General features: G+C 40.7%; 1 protein-coding gene across 3 annotated transcripts in view; it reads right to left on the reverse strand.

The window, feature by feature from the left end:
- Positions 1-13710, reverse strand: part of IFT122 (intraflagellar transport 122) — a 32637-nt gene that overhangs the window by 1485 nt on the left and 17442 nt on the right. For all 3 annotated transcript variants that reach the window (XM_074878766.1, XM_074878765.1, XM_074878767.1), the window contains 11 exons: positions 13521-13682; positions 10478-10644; positions 9433-9604; positions 8253-8355; positions 6569-6709; positions 5438-5535; positions 4403-4503; positions 3078-3243; positions 2008-2119; positions 1428-1556; positions 517-593 (listed from right to left, as the gene is read on the reverse strand). In XM_074878766.1, the coding sequence (XP_074734867.1) occupies positions 517-593; positions 1428-1556; positions 2008-2119; positions 3078-3243; positions 4403-4503; positions 5438-5535; positions 6569-6709; positions 8253-8355; positions 9433-9604; positions 10478-10644; positions 13521-13682 (1428 nt within the window). The remainder of the gene's footprint in view (positions 1-516; positions 594-1427; positions 1557-2007; positions 2120-3077; positions 3244-4402; positions 4504-5437; positions 5536-6568; positions 6710-8252; positions 8356-9432; positions 9605-10477; positions 10645-13520; positions 13683-13710) is intronic.

Genomic DNA, 13710 nt, shown 5'->3' on the forward strand with positions numbered 1-13710 from the left:
CTGACTTTGTTTCAGCGACCTTCTATTATTCTTTTTACCACAATTCCTTGCAAATAACACCCATGCCCACAGTCTCTACTCAAACTTCACAGCAAGGACTGTTTTACAGGTATATTGCCTAGACACAGAAATACCCTGGGGGCCATTGTATGATAATAAAACCAAATTCCAGGAATGATTACTTTAAGATCTTTGTTGTTTTGTAGTTTTTTGTTAGGTTTGGTTTTTTTCTGGCATTTTTTGTGGGGTTTTTTGGTTTTTTTGGGGGTTTTTTTTTGTTTGTTTGTTTGTTTTTTTAGGTTTTTTTCCCCCCCCCAAAGAGGGAGTTAACTGGTAAACCCGTTCCCCCTCAGGTGCCACCCCTCTCTCCCAGCCCCCTGCTTTGCACCCCTCGTGCAGCAGTCTTTGTAACACATTCACACCAAAAGAGCAGCATGGACTGTAAGTTACAATCTTCTATTCATTTCTGTTGGTAGCAAGAGAGAAACAACTGGAAGATACAGGTAAGGCTCTTACCACAAAGCTCAGTTTTGCTGTAAAAGGATCATCTTCAATAATATCTGTATTGTCATCGAGCCTCAAACTCTGTGCATCTAGATGCATTTCTTAAGGAAGAAAAAGAGTTCCTATAAAATTAGCAGTCCTCACAGCAGCGAGCACACAGAATAAACATGAAAGCATACCAGCAGGACTGCTATCCTTGCTGCTCCAGAGTATTCTCAAGCTGCTCCAGTGCCCAGATTATTACAGAAAGTACTAGAGAAGGGCTTGCTGTGATTCACAGCGACTGGGGGAATTTACTATTGCAGCTGCTGTAGAGCAGCAAAGCTGACCACAAGGATGACATCAGCTCGGCCTTCCTTCCCTCTCTGCCCCCTCCTGACAGATGACAAAAAGCAAATGAAGCAACCTCTTTAAATTACATTTTGGGACAGCTTTAGTCAGAAATTGTGTTTTCTTGTGCATTACTCTGCACCTCACATTATATGCCCCCAGAGCAACTGGTTTACAAACCAGATTCCAACAGGAATGGCCATGAAGAACATCCACACTGGCTGCCCTTGGCTAAGAGAAGGCAAGGGAGCTGTCATCAGGAGGGAGCAACACACTTCAGATTCTCCCCATTCCTTACAGGAAGCAGTTCAAACAGAACAGGTAAAGGATGGTATTCCACTGTTAACAAGAAGTATTTCACATGATTAGAAACAAATTGTCCTGACGGCAAAGCTTTATGAAAATATTAGGCTTAGTTAAACCATCACTTTGGTGGTTATCCTAACTTGAAAAGGAAAGATGATGCAACTGTACTCACAGCAGTCATATGAAAAAAAGAAAATTTTCAGCCTAAGGGGAAAAAAAAAAATTAAAAATTGATGCTTTTTTCCCCTAAGAAAAGGACTGGAAACCAATTTTAATCAAAAGGATACTGTCAGTCATCATCTCTTTCCATTTATTCTCTCTTTTATTCAATCTTGGAGCTTCAAGATCAATGAGAGCGACAGCTTCTTCATCCGTGATGCCATCTTCCAAAAAGAACTCAACCAGATGCAGTACTTCTGAAGGGTGAGAAAAGCAGGGAGCACTGACCTGCTAGAACTCAGAAAATGCCTCCTAGAAGATACTGTGCCCCTTAAGAAATAACACCCTCTGCCTTCCAGGACGGTGGTGTTCTGCCCACATGTTCTTGTGAAGCGCGTTAAATTAAATAAAATTAAAACAAACCAAAACCCCCTCAACTTCTCAAAGGGCTGCATTTGTGTTAATAAGACACTCTGTAGATTCAGTGTCTCGTAACAGAGCAATGCTTCACTGCTGCTGCTATCTTGCAATGAAATCCAGCAATCCCCGGGACAAGAGGCAGCCCCTCAGTCAAATCCAAAAACACTAAAGGAAAGATGTGTTTGTCCAAATAACATTGCAGAGAGAACAAATTAAGCACTAACCTACTCCGTCCAGTTAACATTTATCTACTCAAGAAGCACAAGTAAATGTGATATTCCAACGCACCATAGGAGGAAGCCGAGAAGACAAAAGGTTGTCTGCAGTTAATGCAGACGTTCCCCAAGTTATTTAGCAACGGGTTGTTGGTGGAGCACCTGTAGCACAAGGGCACAAGCTCCTGCAAAGACACACACAGAGCACAGGAATCGTAAACAGATCAGCTCGTCCCCAACTCTTTGTTTCCAGTTAAATATGTGCTCCTTGGGTTTACACCACTGGTGTTACATTAGTGCTAATCTGGAGAAATACTGCTGTGAAATCGGATCCTTTAACATCTGAAAATGCTTTCCCTTTTTAAGAAAACAGCAAGTTTTCACATTAAAAATAGCTGTCTTCACCATTCTAACAATTAAATTTTCACCTTGCAGTAACAGAAGCAGAATTCTGCATCAAATACACAGTGACAAAAGAAGTCGAAAAGAAGGTTACCAAAGCAAAGTTTTTTGCTCTAAGGTTTGGTCAAATTCAAGTTCTCCAATTAATTCATCTCTCCTTTTCAAGAGCACAGTTATTTTAGGCAGTTCTTAAGATTGTGCTTCTATTATTTCAGGTGGCCAGGTGCATGTTCCTTGCACAATACATTTTATTTTTAGCGAGTACTCCGTGAGACATGGCTTTATAGAGCACTGCAGAGTCAGACTTCAGCTAAAGAAGAAAAGGTGTTAAAATAAGACTTGGGGAAGGAAGGTCATTCAAGGGATAGGGGGAGGAGGGAAGGAGCGCTCAGAGTGGGACAAATGAAAGTGACCTCCAGCTGGAGAGAGAGACAGAGACTGTGGAGTAATTGCGTGTGGATCGGAGAGAAAAGGCTTGAAAGAATTAATAGGCAGAGATGCAAGACAGCAGAGGGAGGATGGAAGCTGCCCATAAAGAAAGGGCTGATTTTAATTTGTTCTCAGGAGCACAAGCAAGTCTGACCTGAAGAATAACAATAGAAGGCCTGTGTTTCCAGCAGAAATATAATTATACCACAGAGCTATGCATAATATATTTCAGATTTTTTTGTGCATACGGCAACTCAGATTCTTGGATTAGGCCACGTATTAGTGATTAACATGAAACACAGCACAACTTACTTCGCTGTCGTGGAAGGGCTTAGACCGGATTGTCAGGCTGCCCAGCTCAATCGATTTCTGGAACCTCGCTGGGATCTGCAGTCCCTGTAACTTGTCATAGGCGTGACGAGCCAGTTTATAGGCACCAAGAGCTTTACTCTGCTTTGCCAGGGCAAATAATGTATTGCTATAATTTAATTAAGGAATAAAAATACATACGGCATTTAGGAAAAACTGCAACACTCTTTCTAATCAGAGAAGATGTGCAATGAAGCATACCCTGCACCGGTACTTTAAACAGGCTTTAACAAGAAAATTCTATTTACATAACTCCATTTAAAAACAAGTGTGAAAGAACTACCAAAATGTCTGCGGGCAATTATTAGCACAGTAAGGAACTGACGCTACATGAACACTGCTTTGGTTAAATATTCTTACTCCACTTACAAAGTTTCAGTAATTTTAGGGTGAACAGCTTTTCCCCCAGCCAAAAAAACAACCCCAAAAAATCTTACACCACCAGCAACCCACGGACACCAACTAAATACACACGATCTTGCTGCAGCTAAAGCAGATATGCTCTGTGTCACTGACCGCGGGTTGTCGTTCCCTTTCATCGGGGTACAGCAGTACCTGCTGTTCAGAAACCACTGATCACAAGACGTGTTATGAAAGATTATACATTTGTAAGTGACGAAGTTATCAAAAGGAAAGCTAACACCCCATCCAAAGCCATAAATGAAGTGAAAACAAGAAAATCAGGCCTCCCTATGGCATCCAGTGACCCCTCTTGTTATCTTTTACAGACAGGTGCATTTCCACAGGGTTCACAGAGAGTGTTTAAGCAGCACTCTCCAAAGATGCAATATGCCCCAACAAAGCTGTGCAAACATTCTCCCGACAGACTACACAGCTCCACCAGCCTCCTGTGAGGCGAAAGCTCCTGGATTTCCTCCCCCTGCTCCTGTCTCAGTGCAGTCTCCTTGCAACAACACTGTCAAGATTCAGAGCCAACATCCTGTTGCAGTGACTGGTATCCTCAAACTTGCTTCTCTGACAAAGGTGATACACCAGACAGGGTGGGTGGTTCTGAGAATTACATGTTAGTTGATTTGTACAGCTCTCCAGATCTATTAAAAACGAACAGGTAGTGCTGTTAAACACATAATGGTTTGAAAATGCTGATTATTCCCTTAGGGACAAAAGTCAGTTTCCAGTAACTATAACCAACAGCTGAAACTGAAGATACCCTACAGGAGACCTCTGCATTGTGGATCAACAGCAATTATTCCTTTCACATACGTCACAAGATAATTTCTAGATTTTGTACTGTATTGGAAGGATACACTTTTGAGATCCCCAAAGGAGTCTCCTTTGTTAAGCTGTGAAGTAGAAACCTGGAAATATTGAAGAGGGTTTCAGGCAAGTGGAAACTGAAAGGCTCCTCCTGCAGTATTAAAAATACAGACACATATTTCTAAGCTGGAAAACCAACAACTCCTCTCCCTAAGCATCTCAGCATGAGGCATCTCAAGTACTGTGTTTCTTTCATACAGCTGCAAAAAGAAAAGGTGCTGACAGAATACAGCAAGTGGATTTTGCACGTCTTTATCACCAGAGCTCATCCCTACTACATGCAGAAAAAGAGGGAAAGAGATCCATGTAGACACACCAGAACCTTCACCAGCTATTGAAAAAGAGGGCAGACTGGCCAGCAGCAGCGCAGAGTCTGCACCACCGTAAGGTCTGCAGCAGCCTGAGCAGCAAGGACCTCCCTAGCACAGAGTCTTTCTTTGGGCAAGGGCACAGATCAAGGGCTCTCAAACGTTTCCCCAGAGATATTTTCACCAACAGTGGCAGCAGCAGCATCACTCTCATTGCTGGAGCAGTGGGAGCTCTTCACTCACGACCGCTTATCATTTTGGAGTAGCTCACACACACCACTACTGACACACATGCCACGCTATGGGAATCCCTCAGCTGGGGTGCCTCCTTCTGCTCCATCTTGTTTTCCCGTGATTAAAGGGAGAGCTGACCAGAGGCCCACGTCACTGTGGAACCAAATCGATATAACCAGTCAAAAAGGGCTGGGAAGTCTGTCATTGTCCTACCTTCGACCCACACTGAGACAAGCACAGAGCTGCTAAAACTGGACTGCAGTTTGTAGGAACTAAGACAACAGAAGTTCCTGTACAGTACAGCAGAAGGCTGTATGATAAAATAAAATAAATAAATGAATGAAGTTACTATACAGTATTGCTAATCTATACTAAGTATTTAATTGCCTGAAAAGTCATTAATTATTCCTAGTTATTTCTGCGCTCCCTAAAGAAAAATGCTCAGGAAGCATAAATAGACAACTTCTAAAGTGAGTATCTTACAGTGTATCTTTGAATGGAGTGATAGACATGGTAAACTTCTGCCAAATGCTGGAAGTGATGGAACTTCTGTAACATTTCAGTCTTCTGTTGTTCATTCTCTGCGGGAGACAAAGGCATCAGTGTAAGTCACCAAGATGAGTCTGTGAGACTCCACTGGAAGAAAACAGCATATTGTGATTTCAGCTCCAGCACTTCCAAAAGAGTTATGTACCAGTCCAAGTGTGTCCCATCTACCTGTGCAAGCCACACATTATACAGACTTGACACCTTTCTGAGGAAATTCCTGGTCTAGAACAAGAATGGTGAAACACAAAACAGTTGAGGCAAGGTTTTAAACACAGCTGGAGGCTATAGCTTAGTTAGAGGTAGACAATAGTAGGTGTGCATCACTGAAAGCCTCATCCATAAATTCAGTTTACAAATAAAATGAGTTTTGAACCATTTGTTTCATAAATACTAAGTACACTACTAAGCCAATTGGAAAAGTTTGCATCTCTAAAATACCTGAAGGGTAACAGATCAGCACTATCACGCATCAGCTGAACAACAACAACAAAGTTACTTACAACACCAGGCAAAAGGAACTATTACCAATCATTTGTATTCATTATTACTAAGTTACACCTATTAACTGGCTCCACCTCTCTTCCAGTCAAATACATTCAGAAGACAAGATGATAGCTAACAAACAATCAGTTTTATCTCTGTTGGCAGAAATAATTTGTAAAGTACCTCTCCAACCTCTGTTCAAATACTAGATGTATCTTACACTCCACAATCATCTTTTATTTACTAGTACTTTAAGCCTCCAATCACTTCCCTAGTTAAAGTGTGTTGTGGGAAGGCACATGAGGATACATGGTCCCAGGAGATGCGATTTTGATTCTAGTCAGATTTCAAAAGGAGGCCTACGCATGACGATGTTGCTGTTTTGCTTATTTGTTTTAAATAAGCACATGGGAAAACCAAGGGGACAACAAAAATAGCACAAGCCAGAGTTATGCACAGCATTAAAAAAACCCAAACCAAAACCCCACAACAGTGAAGTAGTGGCAGCAATGCTATCACAATTCAGTAATTGTCTGCATACACAAGAAGGTAACAAATATAAACTTCCTTTCAGTTACTTACCTTGGGCTATATCTAAACACTGCATGGAAAGCATCCAATAATAATAAGCTGCATCGTTAAATCGGCTTTCAACCACAGCATTGTGCGTTAGCTGCTCCAGCACTCTCACAGCTTCACTCTGCCTGCCAGCCTTGTGAAATGCTATAAAGAAGGCCAAAACAAAGAGGATTTTACAGCGCGATTAAATCAATTAACTGAAATTAATGTTTTTAAATTAAGAGCAGTCTATTCAGCCAGTATCAAATAGTCTATCCAGGGCAGGATAAAAAGGATTATACAGTGGTATTTTTCTCCTTGAAAGCAGCGACGCTAATAGAACATGAGAAGCATCTGTAGGCATTTTGTGGCTTTTGCACTGTCTTAGCAGCTCTTGAGCTCACAGACTTTGTGCAACGCTTGTTGGCTTTTTTTAAATACAGAAAAGAGCAAAAGTGCTGCGATGATTAGATCTCTATGCAAACAATGGCAATCTCTAAACACTGCAAATCATAACCTCATTCAAAACGACAATAAATTAACGTTTGATCTTAGTGCACTGGTTTGCAATGCTGAATATTTTGAAAGAGTACAGCATCTACTATATCCTTCTATCATTTATTAACAGCATTTCTCTATTGGATGCTCAGAAGCCAGTAGATAAAGAAAGATCCTCAGTTCTCACTTGGTAAACGTTTGCATGTGGCAAACACAGTCTTCACACGGGGTAATGAGGATGGGGGGAAAACCCCACCCCACAGCACAAACGCCTCCTGACCTCAGCTGGCTCTGATATAGCCCAGTTCTCGTACTGCCACACAAGGGTCTCCAGCTCCCCCAGTTCTGGGGCACTTGTACTGGTGGAGCCACAGCAGCAGAGAGCTTTGTGAGCAAACTGGGAACAACATCCCTCTGTTCAGAGAGTTCTGTGCACAAACCACCGAACTGCCCTAAAACCACGTTTGGTGCCGGGACACACAAACCGGTTTTGTGTGGAGACAGCTCACGTCTGGCATGTTCCCTAGCTTGGCCCTTACAAGCAAATCCAGTTATACACTTAGATCCGAGCTGGCTCTGCAAACAGCAGATGCAACAGGCACATGGAGCTGCACCTGAGAAAAGTAACCGTACTAAAAACGTGCTGGCTCCACATGGAGCTTGCTTCAACGGCTCCTTGTCCCTGGAACAGTTTACAAATTAAATTCTGAAGCCTGTCCACATGATGGAAGGTTGACAGTTCTCTTTAAAGGTAGTTTTATAAGCCTCACAAAATGCATGAAAATTCTTAAAGAAACAGGAAAATTTTACTTGTACAAACCCAACATTACTTAAATATAAGGAAAAACTATGCTTTCTGCTCAGGTTTGTTAGATGGCTGCCAGTTTTTGAATTCTATTGTGATAAAAATATTAATAAAGACAGTTCGGCTTATATGCCAAATACTGTTGCCATATGTGCCACACTCAGATATACGACAAGATGGAAAATCTGGACCTGTATTTAGATGCCATCATTTTTGATAGATCCATCATGTGTTCTTATCAAATAAGGAGACCTCCAGCTACTTTAAGACCAGCATGAAAACACCAGTTCTGTTTGGTTTTGAACCCCACTGATAAGAAACTCTCCAGGGCAGAGACTGCATATTCTGTATGGGAAAAGTATGGAGTAAATTTTGAGCGACCACGGATGTCAGTGGCATTCTTACCTTTCTGGGCTTCTTCAAATCTATCATTCTCTGCCAGCCACTGAGCATAAGGGACATAGACATCATCTTTGAATTCAGGATGCTTTTCACTCAAAGCAAATGCCTGAGGTAAATAAAAACCCCTCATTTTTAGAATACTGCATGGTTTAAACAGTTAAAGGGTTCAGAATATGCCATGGGATCGATCCTTTAGCTCTAAGTAAATTCACAACAAAAATACATACACAGAATAGAGAGTGTAATCCATATTCTCTCCAGTATGAAACTAATGTATTTTAAAATAAAAAGCGATCAACAACAAAAGAAAAGAAGCTAAGCATAGTAACAGTCTGGCTATTGAATCAGGGAAACCTGAAAGTGATTGTCTAGGAAATTTAGTAGATTTCACAGCAAGGGACAAAAAATATTTTTATTTTTACTGAATATATCTTCTGAAGAAATTGAAGTAACACTATAAATGCAGTTTAGATTCACTTTCTAAACTCGCTAACTGGTCAATAAAGGACTAAGTCTACAATTTTCCAAAGCCCCCATATAACTGGTGAAGGGGTCTGTCAATTCCCGCAGCACTTTGAAAACATTTCCTTAAGAAACTACACCTATCAAAAGCTTCATGTGAAGAAATAAGACTACCACTGTGAAGTGGGTGATACTGGCAGACCCACGCTTTTATGGAAAAAGCCAGTGAGGTCAGAACTTTACCTAATCAAAAGCATAAATCCAGTTATAGAGTGGGATCCACACTAACAGCACACATTCATCAGATCTAAATCATGTGAACGGCATTCTCACTCAGGTGTGTCCAAATTACAAATAATACAGTTCAAAACAGAATTTCCCATGCTATAATTACTATTTATTCTTTCTGATGGACTAGAAGCATCCCATGAATTACCATAGGAAGTGGGCAACTACAACTCAACAAGCAAAAAAGGTGCTCAGAAGTGAGACCAAGAAATACTCAACCAGGAAACTAAAAAGAAAAAAGAAAAACAAACCCCAAACCACCACCAAACACACCCTGAGCATACAAAGTTAACTTAAACGCTCTGAATCACATTCTACAGGAGCCTCCCCCTGCCTCTCCCTTCACTACAGTGGTGGGGGAGCCAGACATTTGACTCCCTTCCAGACAGTAAGAAGTGGTGGTTTTAAACACAGGAATCACGGGCACGCTTACTTCTTCCCAGCGGTGAGTCTCCACGTGGAGATGGACCAATGCTTTCAGGTCACCAACCTTCATGTAGGTTTCTGCTGCGTAGCCAGGGTTATCAAGTTTCTTAAAATAGAAGGCACATTTTGACAAGGGCTCTCGCTCTGCTTTATCCAGTTTCCGAGCAATTTCAATTAACCTAGACCCAGCAAAAAGAAGCCAGATGTTTCAGGTTCTGTCTTGTTGTTTTGTCTTTTGTTTAATTATTGTAACAACTTCACCTTCAATCGGTTATGACTTAATAAATATCATAATAGTACCACGCAACACTGTTTAAACAGTTTTCCAAATGCCTTTTTTTTCTTTTTGCAAACTCGAGACCGGTTCCTTCCATCTTTACTCACACATGCAACTCCAGATCTCAGACTCTGCACAGTCAGGAAGATGGAGGGAGGGAGTAGGTGACTAAGTGACATGGGACACACTTCCTCAACCCCAACCTAAACAAAAGGCTCCTGAATAAACCTCACCCCCTTTCCACACAGCAAAACTGAGGCAAGGGAAAGCCGAGTGACCTGTCCCAGATCTTACAGCAACTCAGCAAACAACCCGAAGTGTCACCTACTGCAAATTAAGGAGAATTTGACCAGTAACAGTAGCTGCCCCAGAATTTCTTGGGATTCTGTGCTCCAGTTGTCTTCTCTACCCACTAGATGATTATCCTTAACAGCTTAAAACAGAAATAGGCTATCACCTACAAGCACTGCCGCGATGACTGCTCTCAGAAGCTTAAGGCATGCATATTTTAGACAACAGTTTCATACTACAGATGAACTCATTCATACTCTTTACTGCTGTAACACATTTGTTTTTGTAACATATTTATGCCCCTACCCACTAAACATATTTAGCTTTTAAAAAATTTAATTGTAGCTGTGCTTCAAATACTCAATTTGATATAAACAAAGCCACATATCAAACAAGTTTTGTCTTATTTTAAAATTCGCAGAATTCGTAATAACTCATTTGAGATTTTAGTATATATTATCTCTGAGGTGGAACTAAAGCTTACATATCAACCCAGCCGTGGTCCCCACTGATTTCTATGGCCTTCATGTGCTCGCCTGCAGAGAGGTACATCTCCACTGCTGCTTTTGGTTCATTGATGTTCTTGGCCCAGTCTGCTTGTTTTTTTATTAGCATCTTTGTGTCTTTGGGGTCTCCAGATCCCAGAAAATCCTGAAATAGTGCAGTACAAAAGTTTGCATTATCTTCTGGTGACAAACATTGTTACAGTCCAAGTTCTAAAATACATAAAGACTTTTAAATTAATATTGCTATGCCTCCTAAGAAAAGAAATACTGCATACAGAGCAACATGAACCGATCCAGCCTGCAGCAACTAATCATCAAGGCTCAATGTTTGGTAGGAAACGATGACAAGTCTCCCATTCAGATAGTTTTCAATTAAAAGGAAAAAAAAAAAGTAGGAGATTCTGGGAGGGCCAGGAGAAGGATGATACAGATGCCTCAGAGATAATAAATATGTCCTCACTTGATTTCTTGGAAAGCTTGCTCTCCGTTGATCCTGTTTAAGTGGATACAAATTGTGATTTCTGCATGCTTTTCAGGAACGTGCCTTTCCAAACCAAAATAGTACTAATCTTAAAAACTGTAATATATCAATTCCAAGTTTCAGATTTTCTTTTGCAAGCCAAGAAGGTACCATTTCATTCTCAAAGATGACCCAGCTTAGTTAACAATAGTATATGCAACCCATTCAATCATATGTTAGCATTAGGATGCCCAGCCACAAACCAATTAAAGGCGGAAATTTTGTTTTCTGCAAAGACACTTGATAATTTTATTCCAATATATCAAAGAAGTTCTTCTATAAGGACGGAATGACAGCTGCTCAAAAGTGAGAGTGACTCTGAACTACTGGTTGGACTTCCGCAAGGCATGCAAACACCAAGCCTGGACGCTGGGATGACAACCATTTTGGAAATATTTCTAAAGTTTGTTCAGCTTCTTCTGCCAATACCAAAGCCCTGGCACCATATGGTTCACATCTGTTGACATCATGCGCCAAGGAAAAAAAAAAAAAAATGTACTTCAACACCAGAAGATCGATTAAGGGCAATTTTGTCTGTTAACAGAACAGCTACTGTCCGTTAAAACAGATTCTATCAGATGAAAAATTAGAACAGAAGAGAAATAGAAAGGTGAGAAGAGTGTGAAAAACTACCTTATCCTGTGTTTCTGGTAAACTCTGATTCAGGTTTAAAAAAACCAAACCAAAACAACAAACAAGTGAAAAAAAAACCACAAAAAGCATCCACACAACAGAACTATTCCACTACCACCATTCACCAGCTTCCCTGATGTGTTCAGCCAACAGGTACAGAGCTACACCCCATCTCCAATGAGCTCCACACAGGATTGTGCTTCAGCATTATCGACTGCAACACAGCCCCGATTCAAGTGAGCAGCTATAAAGGTGTCACGATAATCTCTGAATGTGAAAAACTGAAACAAAAGACTCAAGCTGGACAGTATCTTCGACACAACTTGTTTTCCAGCTTAGGTGACCAAAACAAGTCTGAAATCAAAAGCTCAGCTTCTTACAGCATAAAGAGTTTTTTGTGAGTTCTCAGTGATTTGTGATCTGGTCCCGCAATAACGAGCCTATGACCAGATATCAAAGGACTTCCTGACCTCTGCCTCCAGCCTGGGCTCGCTAGCCAGAGCTAATCAAAGTCAAGCACAAGCAATCTGACTCTGTAAGGGTCCCTCTCCATAGTTCTGGCAGCATTAAAACAACAACAACAAAACCCAACACAAAAACACCCCCCCCCCCTCGTCCCCTCCCACCTTTCCTCGGAAAAACAACTGGCAAACAAGGGGGGTTAAGCAGCCTTCCACGTATTGTGCACTCCCTGCACAAGCAGCTTCCTTCACTTGCTGTGAAGCACCTTTAACTTCCTCTGCACACAGTCACACTCGAGGACAGGAGACACAAGATGTTTTGCTCTCTGCTAGTTAAATATAGACATGACTACGGCCAAGAATTAAAAGACTCTTATGAAGACTTATGGGAAAATTTTCATCTATGAATTACATTTATGTTCAAGAGGAGCCAAAACACTGAAGCTAACAAAGACTCATCAGCCAAAAATAGTGGAAGTCAGACTTACATCAGCAAAGCCCCAAAGTATTTATATTAAGCTCTTGGAAGAAAAAGATCTCTCTGTGCCACAGTTTGCAGAATCTATGCTAAAACGGTTTATATGCATGTCATGGCAAAGCCTTTGTCCTGCACTGGGCGGAATAAGGCTCTGATGAGTGATGAATGAGACTAAACAGTGCATATGTTCTCAGGGATTTTGATAAGAAAACATCATAGAAGACTTAAAAAGCCAAGTAATGCTTTCTTGTCACCAAATAAAAACATCACTTCTAAAAACCATATTCAATTTATTTCTACATAAAAACAGAGTTTAAAATTAAAAAAGCCAAGACATTGAATCTTTGGAAGGAAATTCTCTAGTAAACAAAAATATACTCAGTTAGTTTATTACACACTTTATAAAACACATTAATATAGAGTTAACATACCTACTTAAGTTCAAACTCTGAAAGAAAAAGATCTTTATTATAATGCAGCCATGAATTAAATGCATGGTGCACTCACCTCCACTTTCCATGTGTACTACCTTATTATTTTTGGAAGCCAAAATATAAAAAGGGACTCTTGAGTGAGATAATGGGGAAGAAAGTAATAAAAATGAGATTTTTAGTTTTTGAAAAAAAGGAAAATTACTATGGATAATACTATATAATCACAGTGAAAGAGACACCTTTGATGGTGTCCAATTTGAGACTATACAAAACACAATCTGCTTCCTCAGCAGTAGACTGAAGAAAAAGGCTCCCATTACATCCAGACACAGAGGATAACCCTTCCTCCCCTTATAAGCCAAATGAACGTCAGACACTGAGAAAACAAAACTGAAATTCAGAGCCCACATCTCATCCAATCCTTTTGTAGGGTCATACTTTGAAAACAGTTACATTAATATTTCTGCATTTAAATATTCGGTTGCAACCTATTACCTTTGCGTAGTCAAACATGCGTAAATCAGAGTACATCTCGAGAGCCAGGTTTTCATGCCCACTCTTTTTGTACAACTTCGCTGCCTCATGGAATTTTCCCTGGTAGGCATAAACATCTGCTAGGAACAGTTCACTGTTGTTCTCTCCATGTTTTTTCCGCTCCTGGAAAAAACAAAACAAAACAAAAAGA

Source organism: Strix uralensis, chromosome 10 (genome assembly GCF_047716275.1).
Source record: "Strix uralensis isolate ZFMK-TIS-50842 chromosome 10, bStrUra1, whole genome shotgun sequence".
Taxonomy (NCBI): domain Eukaryota; kingdom Metazoa; phylum Chordata; class Aves; order Strigiformes; family Strigidae; genus Strix; species Strix uralensis.